Source organism: Equus quagga, chromosome 1 (assembly GCF_021613505.1).
Source record: "Equus quagga isolate Etosha38 chromosome 1, UCLA_HA_Equagga_1.0, whole genome shotgun sequence".
NCBI lineage: Eukaryota > Metazoa > Chordata > Mammalia > Perissodactyla > Equidae > Equus > Equus quagga.
The window spans coordinates 48,447,279-48,464,342 of NC_060267.1; the positions used below are offsets into that span (position 1 = coordinate 48,447,279).

Below are 17,064 nucleotides of genomic sequence, written 5' to 3' on the forward strand. Positions count from 1 at the left end.
GAAGATAGATGGCCAAGGACTGAATTCTGGGGCACAACAGCATTTTGAAGTCTGGTAAGGAGAAATCAGCAGATCTGATAGAGGACCAGACAGCGAAGTAAAAACAAAAACAAGATAATGAAGTCCTGGAGAACAGAGAAATTTGGAGAATAATTAGAAGTTAAAGAGAATAATCAGTTACATCAAATGCTGCTTATAGGTTGAGTAAAATGAGTCTTGAGAAATAGCCATTGCATGTGTTAATGTGGAAGTGATAGTGACTTAGGAGTATTTTTATAGAAATAGTGAGGGAACAAGCCTGAGTAAAGGGATTTAAGGAAAAGTAGGAAGAAATAGCAGGCATAGACAACTTTTGAACCCTTTTGTTGTTAAGAGAATTAGAGAAAAGGAGTGATGATGTATATGTGTGTGGAGGGGTAAGCAAAAAAATGTTTTGTCTTATTTTAAAAATGGGAAATATTATACCATATTTGTAGGATAAAGTGAATGAACCAGTAGAGATGAAAAAAAGTGATGATGCCAGAGAGAGAAAATTACAAGTTAAAACTCTCTAAGCGGGTAGGTGGAATGGATTTCAATGTATGGATGGAGACTGACCATAAATAAGAGTTTGTACAATTTAACCATGAAAAATGGTTGAAAATTATATCATCTTACATACAGATGTAAAATGTTTTCTGTATTGTATAAGTTGTCCGTGGAACAGAGGAAATCCTTTGCTGATGTTTTTATTTTCTCAAGATAATAAGAAACCAGGTCATCAATTGCGTTTAAGGAAAGAAGAAATTTGAGAATTGAGAAAGGACGAGAAATTGGTAATATTTTTCTAGGAGAGTCACAGAATGGATTGATTAGTATGAGTGCTGGGAAGTTATAATTCAAAAATATAAAATAAGACCAGTTAAAATGCGACCATTCAGCTACTTGTACGCAAGTATAGAGTAGGTAGAGTTGGATTTAACCTGATTTCATTTTCCAGACGTGTCTGATGAATTAAGGGATAAGCAATAAACTTTTAGTTGTATATAAGGAAATTATTATTATTATTGACCCTGGTAAATAGTGTAAGCTAGATAAAATAGGAAATGAGATGAGAAATTTATGACAATGAAATGGTGGCATGGTCACTGAATTTGATATCCCAGTGGGCATCAAAGTACTGTAGGCCCTAAAATCTCCATAGGGAGTGGGCTGAAAAGACAAGAGTTGGAGGTGAAAGAGTAGAATATCTAAAACTGAGGAGGTGCTTACATTGGTAATGAAATTTTCTAGACTCTAGTGCAGCACTGTCCAGTAGGATTTTCTGTGATAATGGAAATGTTATATATTTGCATTGTTCAGGCCCATAGTCAAGAGGAACACGTGGATACTGAGCACTTGAAGTATAAGTATATGACTGAAGAAATAAATTTTTAATTTTAATTAAGTTTAAATAGTCACATGTGGCTAGTAACTACAGTACTGGACAGCATAGCTTCAAAGTATAATCTCCATAATGGGTGGCTGATTTGTGGGTGGGGTCAAGGTTATTAGAGGTAAATCCAGGAACAGAGAGCCCAGGGTATTGGAATTGTCACCTACCCAGAATTTGAAATAATGGATAATCATGACAGGAGTAGAGGTCGCTAAGGAGATTTAAGAAAAAATGATAAAGAAATAAGGAGAAACATCCTAGAATTTGGTAGATAACTGCAAGAAGATATGTTATTTGATAGCGTAATCTGATAAAATGTGCTACAGAGATGCTGGAAGTCTTTAAGGGAGAAAAGTATAAACAGTAATTTTTAAAGTAACAAAATTGTAAACTAATAATAGATAATACCTTTTAGGATCATAATAGTAGAAAGTGTGTAGGAAGTATGATCAATCTTCCTTATAGAATTGGGAGCCATATGAAATTTTTCATCATTGTTTTACCCAAGCATTATTTCATATAAGATAGTAAGGAGTTAAATACTTTCTTATGGAACTTTAAGGTGTTTCAAAGAATTAGGGAAATGAAAATGAAAACCTAGTCTTTGCAAAATTTGATAAAATTGAAAGACTAGACCAGAGATAGAAAAACATCCCGGAACTCTGATTTTTGCAATCATCTTTTTGAATTAACTTTTCCTCATATCAGTGGTCTCTACCTTTACCTAATTTACCTAGAATGGTAAACATGAGCATAGATTTTCTATTCATTCCCACATTTTTGATAGTGGGGTTTAGTTGAAATATGACCCGTAGCCTCCAAACTTCTTTTTGATTGAGCACTCAATTAATTTGAAAAGAAAAAAATGAATATGAACAAGGCATATATACACATTTATATATTTAAAGATCATGCACAAATGCTCCTGGAGAATTATTCTTATGATGACAGTGCCTTTCTATAACCCATTGGATGTTTGTTCACACCCCTGAGGTGGGTGCAGCTGATTCTGGAGAACTTTGACTAAGATCATCTTCACACAGAGGTGGATCTGGGAGGTCCAGATCACTCCCTCAGCCATTTGACCATAAAACCCCACACCAAATCCTCCTCCTGAGTACAGTTATCTAATTTCTCCTTCTCTCCCTAAAGGAAACCTTTAGAAAATATTCCTTAGGTCCTTTGCTCATGTATAGTGCTTAAATATTTTTTTTGAGTTCTGCATTAGTTTCCTATTGGTGCTGTACCACATTACACAAATATAGCAGCTTAAATAACACAAATTTATTGTCTTACAGCTCTGTAGGTTAGAAGTCTGGCATGGGTCTCATTGGCATAGAACCAAGGTTGTGAGCACAGCTGTGTTCCTTCTAGAAGGCTCTATGGGATATCCGTTTTCTTGCCTTTCCATCTTCTAGCCTGCATTCCTTGGCTCCTAACCCCATTCCTCCATCTTCAGCCAGCAATGGTGTATCTCTTTGGCCCTTCTTGGTTGTCACATCTCTCTCTGATCACATCTAGGAAAGGTTCTCCGCTTTTAAGAACTCCTGTGATTACACTGGACTCATCCAGATAATACAGGATAATTTCCTCACCTCAATGTCTGTAACCCTAATCACCCCTGCAATGTCCCTTTTGGCATTGAAACTACCATATTCAGATGTTCCAGGGGCTAGGACAGGGAGATCTTTGAGGGGCTGTTATTCTGCCTACCACAGGTTCTTAACAACAATTTGCTTTGTTACATAAATTAATACATTTTATGGTGGGATTAGAAGTAAATACAGTCCTTTACAGGCTCTGTGAACCCACTGGCTATTGTGACTAAATGATCAACTGAAAGTGCAATGTGCTGTTTTTTTCTAGTGTCATTCCAAATATTAGCCAGAACACTTTCTATGTAGTAGAATGTCAACTCTTTATTGCTCACGTGATGTTGTTGAAATTTATAGTATCCCAGTGTAAATCCCTGTGCCGTGAGTTTACTTCAGTTTTATTGGAAATATCTTTTCAGGGCAATTTTAGGCCTAAGAAAGAGAAGATAGATATTAGTTATTTTATCAAGTTATGATTTTTTAAAATATTGATCACCTTCTTCATTTTTATTTTTCTTTAATTTTTCTCCCCAAAGCCTCAGGTGCATAGCTGTATATCCTAGTTGTAAGTCATTCTATTTCTTCTATGTGGGACGCCACCACAGCATGGCTTGATGAACAATGTATAGGTCTGCACCCAGGATCTGAACTGGCAAACCCGGGGCCGACAAAGCACAGTGCCCAAACTTAATCACTCCGCCATGAGGCAGGCCCCTCAAGTTACTTTTTTAACGAAATGTAAATAAATTGTAGCTCAAAGATCCTAGAAGGCATAAAGACACTAAAACTTCCCCCATAATCAGTGTTCCATGTGAATATCCGGCACTATTTGTGCCTTTAGTTGTCCCAAATTCCATCTTCTTATTTTTCAGACCTAAAAGACTGCATGCCTTCTATGGGAGTTTTAGCTGCTCCACAAAATGACTGTGGGCTGCCCTCAGGTTAAAAACCAAACAAACAAATTAAAAACAAAAATAAAAGCACCATATCACATGCTAGTCTCATTCTCTCCAGAATCTGTTTTTTTTTTTCACTCTTCTGACACTTCAGGTAGTTATGTTTTAAATCTTGTCCTGAGTATTAGTTGTTACCTGCAGGAGCGTTACTCTGTTAAGAACTTACTCGGCCATGCCAGAAGGGAACTTCCACTCTCACTCAGTTTTAATAGCTATCAATTTCTTCTCCAGGCCCCATTGACAATATCATGTACGTCTGTGTCTGTCTGTCTGTCTCTCTCACCACACTCACACTCACACATACACACACAAACACATGTTTATATTTCTTAAAACAACCAGGTGTGTATGGTTTTTAACTATACAGCTCTTCCTGTCTCAGTATGTGTGACTAAACAGCAATTCTTGCCTTATCGTGTGTATCTGCTTGATATCTGATATGAATGAGGATAAACCAGATCCAATGTCTCCATACAGGATTAGCTGACCTTTGACACATGTCAAAACGACAACCTGATCTTTTACCTGGAGGATCATGGGAATTCCACTGTGCAACCACCATTTCCACTCTGCCTCTTAACTACTCCGTCTTTGCTTCACAGCAAGAAACAATGCTGAATGAGCAGTTTGCCATCTAGAGTATTCTGATTTCTAAAGAGAATATTTGACTTCTCTCACTTTCTCTGCAGAAAAATTCATTATCGTTCTGTCCTTACAGAAGGACAGTGGGGTGTCTTTTGAATCAGTTGAGTGTCTATATAAAAGCTCCTAACCTTGAAAAGAACATCTTGTTCCCAGGACTGAAAATACTGAAACATTAATTAAGTAATTTATAGTAGTGCTTTCTTCTACAATGTCCAAAGAAGTGACCTACGTGACACTCACATTTCAGGATTCTGTTAGAGAAGGATATAATTGGGATAGAAATAATCTAATAAAAAGAGGTAGTAGTTCAGAGAAAGCAAGATGTGACCTTGGGGAATGAACACATGTTAAATGCCTTGCAGTGCTGTTTGACACTCATGCTAAAGAGAAAGATGCTGTGGAATCTCCGAAATGGAGACGAAGTTAGGAACGTAATAGTAGAGTGAGTGTTCCCAATACTGAGGGAGAAATATACGGCTTCTGGGACCTCTTAGAATTGTGTGATAGCACTATGTTTCATGAAGCTCTGTTTCTAATGAACCATTTTGATTGGATATGCCAGAACCTGAGTTTGAAGACTAAGACATTTCTTTTTATAAATGTAGTTCTTGGTATTAATACCTTGCAGAGATGCTAGGGGAATATTCTTTTAGAAGCTAGTTTGGAGGTTTCCCAAATAGAGAAAGTGAAGAGAATTTTTTTTTTGATGGTATAAATAATTGTAGAGAAAAACTGGAGGATGAGTGAGTCTGAAATAGACAAGAGCTCATTTTTTGTTTTGTTACTATTTAAAAACTTTTCTTAGGGTAATTGAAATTCCCAGTATAATTAATAATGGTGAATCAATAATAACAATATCTATGTAATATTTTATATACATTACATAATATCTTCATCAAAATATAATTGTGAAGTAAAGGAAATAATATAACTATTTTCTCCAATGTATTAATGAGAAAACTGAGACTGAAAGAAATTAAATGATTTAACCAGGTTTATACAACTGTTATGTGGTGGAGACCAGATTCAGTTCTAGTCTTCCACTCATTCCCTTATACTCAGTTGGAATAAATGGCAATCTCTGTGACCAGGAATCTAATTCAATATATCAGACTGCATAGCTTACCTTCAAGAATTTGTTGACAGTTCAGGTTGTTGTCCTGAATCACCCAAAACGTATGAACTACATCTTCCTTGTCTTTAGATTTATTTTTAGTTTAAGCATGTAGGGGTGTATGTGTGTGGTTTGGGGGAATGATATACAAAAAAAGGATGGAAGTAGACTTTGCATGTGTCTAATAAAGGTGATTATACATTTTTGCCATTTAAAAAAAAATCGAAATCTAATCTTTGAGAAAAAGAAAGTTGTGGATGTGGTGCATGTGATAATGCACGCGTAGATTGCATTAATCTATCTGAAATACTGGGCTAGATGCCTTTAGATCCTGAATTAAGAAATAAGAAGGTAAGAAGCTGAGGTAAACATGAGAACCACTTGTGTGTGTGTGTATATATATATATATAGAGAGAGAGAGAGAGAGAGACAGAAAGAGAGAGAGAGAAAGGATGCTAAATTTTGAAGAGCTGTCCACTTGCTTTCTGGTCTGTTCACTGTTTGTAGGTTAGATTGTACATTCATTTCTTCTTTCATTCAATATTCATTCATTATCTAGTAGGTGATAAATAAAATGGATAATAGATAAAAATAAAATACACAATAATTGTTACCTTATGGAGATTGGTAATCTCAAAAACTTGGGATCTCTCCTATTGTCAGGATCATCCAGAGAAGCAGTACCTGCAACATCTCATCTCATTCATGAATTCAGTAAACTGAAGAAGAAATGTGTGTGATATTGTAAAACAAAAAATTCAAAAATTAGGAGATTTACTCTTAAAGGAAAGGAGAATGGTGGAGAAAATAAATGGAGAACTGATGGTGGAGTCTTACTGTGTATCATTTTAGGTATTTTCTACATAGAGGCATTGAAGAAGCAAGAGAAGAATTTTAGGAAGTTTAGGAAACTTCCTAAGTGGGAGAAATAAACAACCCATGTGTAACCACCACAGGCAGTTCTGTTTGTTAATTCTTCTGTTGGCTTTCTGCAGAGTATCCAGCTCCATCCCTACATGGCTTCAGGCTGGCCTGAGTCTGCCAACTCCTTGTCTGATGCTACTGACTGGGCTGGTGATCTTGGGGATTATGCGTAAATATATTTGCTTCAAACCCAAGAAAGGTCATTAGGAGATGCATTTGTAAACTATGTAAATTCAAGTTGGATGATATGACAGGTGCTACATCCTGAATAGTACTTTATAATACTTTACTTCATCTCTCTCTCGTTCTCTGTGTTTCCAAGACAAACCAGTAAGATATATACTTTATTATTATGTGGATTTTGCCCTAAATCCATTGCCTTCTTTTGATAAACTAGATGGGACTACGAAGACAACTTTTATTTTTCTAGTTATTGGTTGGAATAAGGAGCCTCTTTTCTTCACAGACATACATCCACTTATTATCCCAGTGGTGAGAAACAGGGAGTCGAGGGAAGTGGATTCAAGGAGAAGAATGCCATTTCATTTACTTCTAAGACTTAGTACATAACTGGCTTAATCTTCTCACTCTAGACCTTTCTAGGGTGGAGAAAACTTCTAAGCAGCAGCAACAGCCTGACTGCTATAAATGAGAACAAGATACAAACAAGGAGGAAGAGCTGCCTGATATAACTTACCCAGCAGATAGAAAGTTGAACCATCTCCACATAACAATGGAAGCTCCACTTCCAAGCATAATAGCCAAAAAAAGAGTATTTCCTTGATTCTAACTCATTATTGGGTAGTTGGGGGTGGACAGGATAGGGAGTCCTGGACTAAAAATGAGTGGGAAAACATCCTGAGAATACGCATTTTGTAAGATGTTGTTAGGTATACGATGTAAGGGGTAGTGAGTTGCACAGTATTCACTTTCTGGGGACTTGCAGTCAATTAAGTTTATTTGCTGAATGATACTAACATCTACTCTGCTACTTTCATTTCTTTTTATATACGTAAGATCTCATGGATAATTAGGATTTAGAAATATATATTTGGACATATAAATAGAGGCTAATGTTGTAGCTTGCTCTTTTGAAAAGAAATATGATGTTCTAGCAGTAACAGATATTTAATATCCAACCATTATGAGGATTAACGGTTGATCTTCTATAATGATGTATATTTAAAAAGTGAAGTTGCAATGATTTATATTCATTGGTTCACTATAGAAGGGTGGACACTTTTTTTCTAAAGTGTGGTGCTTTTAGCACAATTGTCCTTAAATTTATTATGGTGGTGTCATCTGAAGTTTATTAAAATGTCATATTTTATGAATTCAGGACCAAAAATGATCTAGTGTGGCATTAAAATCTGCTTTTTTAAAAAACAACTACCCCAGGTGATTCTAATGCAAGTGTTCTGCAGACCATACTTTGAGATACTCATTGCCCCCAAAGGATTCTGTTCCTATTAAAATAATGATTAGCAGACATTTGGCCCACACCAAAAGGTCTCTGATATTTGCAGGACCATTTGGTTCTGTCCCAAATATCCATCAGACATTTGATCCATGCCAAAAGGTCCTTGATATTTCGTCTTGTCCAAAACCATTGGCAGGGACCAAGTATGCTGATAGACATTTTGAACAGGACCAAATTTCAAGGACCCTTTGGCATGGACCAAATATCTTATAGACATTTTGGCCAGGACCCAACGTCCTGCATGGAAAACAACAATTACATGAACCAAGTCCATATAGAAAAAAGAAAAAAATTCCACCAAATGAATGGCAGAAAGACCATTATTGCCTTAGATGAAATGTCAGAAATATGTAATTATTAATTCATTATTTTAATGCAAGTACAATCGTAATTAAAATATAAATAAAATTATAAAATTAGCTATAAACAACCTGGAATATAAAGTCATATGGTGTGTTTCTTCCATGATACCTCAATTATTAGAAGCTACTAATGAATATTGTAAAAATGTAAGAAATATTACTGTGTGAAGAGAATTATTTATGGCTATCATGAGAATAGAAAGGTATATGAACTTGTCTCCTGTTATGTCTTGGAGTTTTGTAGACAGCTAATGATATTAACTCACACTCAGAGAAATTGAGTCAACTTCAGAAAATCATCCACTAACTGCAGAATAACTTATCTCAGCAGCTGAGCACTACAGAAACTTTCCCATGGAAGAGAAACTTCTCAAATCACAGATCTCCAATCTATTGAAAATGTGGGGAGAAATGGCCATCAAACACTGCCAAGAGCTAGTCATTAACACTTCAGGTAATCAGGACCTGTTGACCAGTCATGTCAAGTCTGTTGCCCCAGTTTATGTTGCTTATGTACACTGCATCAGACTATGAGAGAGTTATGTAATCCAATGACCTCTATTGATGCCACACTAAATTTACAGAAGACAAGGGAAAATAAAAATTCATTTGATATTTTTGAAAGCACAGAGGCAAATTTGGGAATCATCTTAGAATGATACCAATCTGGATACTTCAGCCCCTCATTTTATGAACAATTTTTAGGTGATCCTGTTGCCTTAAGAAGTAAAAGGTGTAGCCGGTAATTCTGAAGCTGGAGGACTGAACCCTGAAAAGAGAATTTCAGTCACCATTGTCCCAACTCATAATTGGTGGTGACTTCATTTTCAGAGTCTCCTAAAGCAGTATATTTTCAGGGTGCTGGCTCTCAGACATATTGTCAAATGAAATGATTTAGTTTCCCAAACCTTCCCGGTCACTCTAGACTTGTTTAGTTTGTACTATTGGGTGTAATTTCTTTTTTAGATGATAAATGTAATCCCTGTCCTAAGACGTTGCAATAGTACCCAAACAGTTGTTACTATTTTTCAACAAGTGAGGAAAAAACCTGGACCAACAGTAGAAAAAACTGCATGGACAAGAACTCCACCTTGGTAAAGATAGATAACTTGGAAGAAAAGGTCTGATTGAATTTTCTTCCCTGGTTTGAGAAATTATCTATATAATGGAAAGTAAATAAATAGAGTACCTGACTCACAGAGTAAGAATCAGTGTATTTTGAATGAGAATTAATAAATGAATTTAATGAATGTTCCCACCTACCTTACTTCTGCAAACTTGAAAGTGGCTCTAGCATAACATATTTCCTGTTTTCTCTCTCAGGATTTTCTTTTCTTTTTTTTAAAATTTCATGATTAAAGTTTAATATAACATTTGAAAACCAATCAACAAAGTCCATTACATTAACGTAAAAGGGGAATAATCATTTCAAACCTTCAATAGATGCAAAAAAGCATTTGATAAACTTCAACACTCAATCATGAGAAAAGTCTATAGGAAACTAGGAAAAGAAGTGAATATTCTTAATCTTTTTTTATTGCAGTAACATTGGATTATAACATTATATAGTTTTCAGATGTACATCGTAACATATTTCAAATTCTGTGTGGATTGCATCATGTTCAGTATCCAAAAATCAATTATAATCCATCGTCACACGTGTGAGCCTAATTACCCCTTTTGCCCTCCCTCCCCCCCACTTCCCCTATGGTAACCACCATCCAATCTTTGTTGCTATGTGCTTGTTTGTTGTTGTTTTCATCTTCTAATTATGAGTGAGATCATATGGTATTTGACTTTCTCCCTCTGACTTATTTCACTCAGCATAATACCCTCAAAGTCCATCCATGTTGTCATAAACGACTGGATTTCATCATTTCTTAAAGCTGAGTTGTATTCCATTGTGTATATATACCACATCTTCTTTATCCATTCATCCCTTGATGGGCACCTAGGTTGCACCCAAGTCTTGGCTATTGTGAACAATGCTGCAATGAACATAGGAGTGCATGTATCTTTATGTATTTATGTTTTCAATTTCTTTGGATAAATACCCAGCAGTGGAATAGCTGGATCATATGGTAGGTCTGTTTTCAATTTTCTGAGTATACTCCGTACTGCTTTCCATAATGGCTGCACCAGTTTGCACTCCCACCAGCAGTGTATGAGGGTTCTCTTTCTCCACATCCTCTCCAACTCTTGTTGTTTCCTGTCTTGTTAATTATAGCCATTCTGACCGGAGTGAGGTGACACCTCTTTGTAGTTTTGATTTGCATTTCCCTGATAGCTAATGATGTTGAACATCTTTTCATATGCCTGTTGGCCATCCGTATACCTTCTCTGGAGAAATCTCTCTTCAGGTCTTTTGCCCATTTTTTAATTGGGTTGTTGGTTTTTTTGTTGCTGAGATGTATGAGTTCTTCGTATATTTTGGATATTAACCCCTTATCTGATATGTGGTTGCAAATATCTTCTCCCAATTGTTAGGTTGTCTTTTCATTTTGTTGATGGTTTCCTTTGCTGTGCAGAAGGTTTTTAGTTTGATGTAGTCCCATTTGTTCATTTTTTCTTTTGTTTCCCTTGCCCGGTCAGACATGGTACTTGAGAATATGCTGCTAAGACCGATGTCAAAGAGCGTACTGCCTATGTTTTCCTTTAGAAGTTTCATGGTTTCGGGTCTTCCATTCAAGTCTTTAATCCATTTTGAGTTGATTTTTGTGCATGGTGTAAGATAATGGTCTACTTTCATTCTTTTGCCTGTGGCTGTCCAGTTTTCCCAGTAACATTTATTGAAGAGACTCTCCTTTCTCCATCATATGCTCTCGGCTCCCTTGTTGAATGTTAGCTACTCATAAATATGTGGGCTTACTTCTGGGCTCTCAATTCTGTTCCATTGGTCTGTGTCTCTGTTTTTGTCCTAGTACCATGCTGTTTTGGTTCCTATGGCTTTGTAGTATATTTTGAAATCGGAGAGTGTGATACCTCCAGCTTTGTTCTTTTTTCTCAGGAATCTCTCTCGGGATTTTCTGAAGTCAAAACCATTACTCGAGTTTTCTTTCTTCTGGTTGGGATTACAATGGGATCCATCTGGCAAAAGTTGGCTATGAGAGGATGGCTCTATCCACTCCCCATTCTTGTAAGTCTCTAACTATTGAGAAAACACCAAGCTAGGAATAGTAAAAAATGGAATACTAAGAAAATAAATGTTAATTATAAGAATTATAAATCTATATATAGAGAAAGAGTAAAGTGTGCAAAGAAAAGAACTTCAGTAACAAATATTGAAAGGAGGAGTACCTAATTTCACGTGTGACAAACTCATGTCAAGACAGTGAATCTCATTTATTTGTTTAAATTTATTTATTTATTTAGTAAACACAAATGATACTTAGATGTTCAAAGTACTTTACAAATACTAGCCCTATGATAAAGGCACTGTTATAGTCCCATTTTATAGAGGAAGAAATTGTCATAGAGAGATTACGTAACTTACCAAGCTCACTCAGCTCATAAGTGGCAAAATCAGGGCTGTGTGCTTTAGTGATCATGAGCTCAGCCCCTCAGCTATTCTCCAGAATTTACAATATGGAAAGTAATGTTTATCATAAGAACATACATTAACACATTTATTTAAATCGAGTAATTGTCAGCTATTTTCTAACCAAAAGTAAGTCTGAATTGACTGATCAGTTTAACAATTAGTTTTTTGACAGGAACTTGCCAATTAGATTACATGACAGATTTTCTTCATGAATTAAAATGAGCTAAATCTGCCACTTCAAGGTTTTGGTGAAAATATTTAAAGTACATATTATACTCTGAATTGCATTTTTTGCAAATATTTAAAGTTATGAAAAAAGAGATGTCAACTTAAAAATGTGTAAAGGGACACAATTTTGCAAAATTCTTTTAGTGAGTACAAAACCAAATATTTTTAGGATCTCCTCACTTTACAACTATATTAAAATGGTATAATTATATTCATATTTTAATATAACATATGGTATTTTTATATTAGATGAAATTTGAGATCACTGGCATCTTTCTAGGTTTTTCTCTGAGCCTTCCTACCCAATCAAGTTATTAATCCATTCAATTAACTTCTCTTTTCCTCTTTAATGCATGTTGTCAATGTTCTCTTAAATTGAATTATAATTGCTTATTTTCTGTCAAAATACTGCACTTCAGTTGTGACTCATCAAAATTCCTTGAATAACAAACAATGATATGCCTATGCTCTTTTCCCTAGATACAGTATCTTCATCTATTTGCCAAAGTTTTGTCATGGCCTTTTCTATTCAACACCAATCTCCCACTCTCTAATCATCACTACTAGTCATATTAAATTGACTAGTCTGGTTTCACACAAATAATAATGGCAAAAAGCACATGCAAAGTAATAAACATACAAATAAAAATGACAGTTCCTTCTTTGTAATATTGGGCATGAAATGATTACAGATTAATCTGAGGTATTGCTGCTACACTGAAGGCTTACAGAGTAGAACCATGACACTGTGTCAATGTAGTTGTTTCCATTTTGGAATTTGAGAAGATGTGTCCCTTCTCCCAAAGAAGTTTTAAGCATCCCTGGCCACTCTGCTGACTCCAAATTAAAGTATGGAGGAGTGGCCTTCACAGCAAGGTTCAGAGCCTGGGGACACTGATCCCCTGAGACTGCAACTGTTACACTCAGGTTAGCGAAACTGAGCTTCAGGATCAGTTTTCTGCTGAATGAGGGCTACTCTGAGCAAGTGCATATGCTAAGAGGAAGATTTAGTAAGCCTAGCTCTGAAGCAAGAAAAGAATATCATAGGATAATGCAGGTCATTTGGATAAAAAGCAGCTTGGGGCACACAAAGGATTTAGACCCTATGAGCATGATTTTCTAATGGCATTCTTTAGGAGTTATCACCAATTCCTTAGCAGAGGAACTAGAGACTGATATCAGAACCACATCTATGTAGTCATTCATTTTCTCCCTTAACCTCTGCCTTGTTTGCTCGTCACCCTCCACATATGGATAAACATATACAAAATTATATTTGTGCATGGTAAAATGTAATAACTTTTATACAGAATGTGATTTCATTTTTCGGTTTTTCTTCATAATGTTCTCAAGTAAAGAAATTCTAGTACTTCTAATATAATCTGCATTGGGTAGTTTGTGCCATGTTAATGGAGAGAATACAAATTCTCAACCCAGAGTTTAATTATCCTTCTTAAATAATTCTACTTGGGATCATGACTAACTTGAAATAAAGAACTCAGATATGCCAGCTTTACGGATTTTGATGTGTTGTGTAGCAGAAATCTCTTAGCACTCAGATATTTGGCTATGAGGCTGACTGGGAACACTGTATTGTTATTAAACTTCAAATATGAAATTTATAACTAATTTTAAATTCACTAATTTTCAGGTTTAGTCCCAAAGAATATGCCCAGATCAATGGATCCAAAGGATGTGCCTATTTTCAAAAAGGAAATATTTATATTTCCTGCTGGAGTGCTGAAATTTCTTGGATTTATGAGAAGACAGCTGCATTGGTGAAAACCGAAGATTTGGATTAATATGCTTCTTCCAATTTCACCAGGAAGTAAGGAACTTGTGATTAAGCTCATGTGAGGAAGGAGAAAGCTACACTAGCAGAGCCAAAAGGAGATTAAAAAGTGACTATGTATTTAAACTATTGGGCAAATAAACTCGCTTCACAGAACATTCTCCGCTTCATCGTCTGATGCCTTCTGAGCTGATGTTCTTGCCATTCAGTCTTAAAATTATCACTGGGGACCTGAAGGAAGAGCTGTTCTATGGCTCCATTATTCAGTCTCAAAATCATTTCACTGAATTTCCTCTCTCTCCAATAAAAGGCCCTTTTCTCACTTTGTTGTTACATATGCACAAGTGCACATAGTGATATTTAAATATTGAATGGTCAGAACTGACACTGGCCAGAGCACTGGAATGAGGTCAGCGAGACTTGTTGTGATGATAGTTTCTGGATCATGTGGAGATTTGGGGATGCTAGGGTAGGGGTCCTGCTGAAGTGGTGGTGGTATACTGAATCATTTGGAAATATTTTAGCAAATGGTTTGTCTGTACCACTGTGTACCAGCTAAGTATCAGCCTGCATGAGCAAAATAACTCTCCTTCTCCCACTCCAAACGAAAGTGCATCTTTTATTGATTTTTAAAATTTAATAATTTGTAATCTAGGTGAAGTAGGATATTATTTAGTATTTACATTCTCATTTATTTAAATTAGTAAATAAATTAAGGTTATTGAGCTTACTGTTTTGGTAATCTGGGTATTATTATCAGAAGTTTATTCTCTTATATTTAAAATTTTATTTCCTTCAGAAAAGTCCTAATAAATTGTTTGAAGACATTAAAATATTAGAACCATTATCTTTTATTTTTATTTTTCAAAACTTTTCTTTAACATCGTTTGTTAGCGTCTCTGCCCGTTAGACTCTAAACATTGTAAATTTAGAGTTCAAGAGCTTTTCTGGGGACAAAATTGCTGATATGAGACTATCAGTAAAAGGTATAGTTTTCATTTTCTCATATAATTGCATAGCTATGTACAGGCTAAAGAGAATGGTAACCTAATCTTTGATACTGATTTGGCTGGATGAGAGATATAGAATTTATTGGAAAAACTGATACGATCCAAGTTCAAAGCTAATTGGATTTCAGAGTACTTTGCTAGTTCTTTGAAAGAACATATTTATACATACAGTCTTATAGCCTGTTATTCTCTAAATTTAAAATTGTGAGCCAATCAACATTTATATGTACCAACAGAAACACTAGAACAAAGAAATTAAATTCTAATGTGAAAATTTAGTAAGAATTACAAAGAAAATATATTTAAGCACAGATTTTTAAATATAGATAATTATTTTATTATAGTTCAGATGCAGGCTTTACCAATTCTCATACAGGACTGAAATACAAGTTACATATACATGTATTTCAAAAGAAATTTTGTTCTCTCATTTCTCTTTAGTAGCTTGCTATCATTGCCATTTTCCCAAAGATAAAATTATTCATTAAAGGACAAGAACTCTGCACCTGACTCTCACACATTGAGTTTTTCTTTATTGCCATGAGAAAGATAATTTCTTCTTTTATTCCTTTATTTCTAACCATAGAAAGACCGCTAATAATTAAAATATCTTTGTTGGTGATTTTGTTCCTATGAAGAGGTTTGCAGGTTTTTTCCTGGTATCTTGTATCTTCTATTCCTATTTCATGCACACTCTGACTTTCACATTCACTAAAACAGAATATTTCTGTTTCTGACCTCAAAGTGGCTCTGGAATTTGATCAGATCCTATTTCTCATAGACCTCTCCCTGCTGCCCTGCTATCGTCATGTTATTTCTGGCAGCCTCTACAGGGGATGAAGAAATTCAAAGGTCTTCTTGGGAATACATGAACTTCTTATGTCAGAATAACTTATCCCTCATTGCTTTCTGATAACTCGGCTTATAAGACATGGAGTATCCCAGGGATTTCAATCTCTCTTTCTCTCCTCGGTCAAAATTCCTGAGAGACATTATTTATTTCTGTATATAAATGTATATACATGTACTTATAAATACTTATACATGTACACACACTCACGTATACTGTCTAAATTCCTGGGGAAAGGCCATGTTTTGTATTTATTTTGGATAGCTTTCTTCCCTCATTGAGTAGTTATGTGGTTTCCAAACCTTCACATCAGATTTACATGGATAGTCCCTTAAAAGTACAGGTTCCTAGGCCAGCCCTGTGGCCTAGTGGTTAAGTTCAGTGTGCTTCACTTCAGTGGCCAGGGTTTGGTTTCCAGGCACAGACCTACACCACTTGCTGGCAGCCATGCTGTGGCAGCAACCCACCTATAAAATAGAGGAAGATTGGCACAGATATTAGCTCAGGGCTAATCTTCCTCAGCAAAAAAAAAAAAAGTACATTTTCCTGTCCCATATCTCATATGTATATAGACTCAGAATGACTGGAGGACAGGACTGGAGAAACTGTAAGTTCACAAACTCCACAGGTGATTCTTAACAACTCAGTCTTTGTATTTGGTAATGTTCAGATAAATGACCTTAACACCAACTGACTGAGCAAATATGTCCAGAGGCAAAGGTGCTGGAACTATCCTCAAACTGAATGGCTATTTAATCTTTTCTCTTTTTTTATTATTTATTATTTAAAATTTTACTTTTATTCTGCTTTATTAAGATATAATTGACATATAACATAGACTTGTATAAATTTAAGGTGTGCAACATAATGATTTGATATATGTACATATTATGAAATGATTTTTCCAATAAGTTTAGATAACACATCCATCACTTCACTGGAATGCTCTTTCTGCAGTGTTAGCAAAGTTAGTTTGGTCTGTGCAGGCCAAATTGGGTCAGGGAGGTTAGTTTGATCTATCTGCCTTTGTGGATACAGTTCTCAATTTAGCTGCACACTGAAATTACGGTGAGGAGCTTTGAAGAAATCCTGATGCCTGAGATTATCTCACCTCTTACAATTCTGATTTGACTGATCAGGAGTGTGGTTAGAT

The 17,064-nt window shown here is 35.5% G+C and overlaps 1 protein-coding gene across 1 annotated transcript; it reads left to right on the forward strand.

Moving 5' to 3' along the window:
* The first annotated feature begins 4,818 nt into the window (after positions 1 to 4,818).
* On the forward strand, positions 4,819 to 14,061 carry CLEC12B (C-type lectin domain family 12 member B). The gene is given in 7 exon segments (XM_046646093.1): positions 4,819 to 4,912; positions 6,722 to 6,817; positions 8,727 to 8,825; positions 8,828 to 8,944; positions 9,457 to 9,610; positions 11,510 to 11,626; positions 13,911 to 14,061. Coding segments are annotated over 7 exon segments (828 nt in total).
* The last annotated feature ends 3,003 nt before the right edge of the window (positions 14,062 to 17,064 follow it).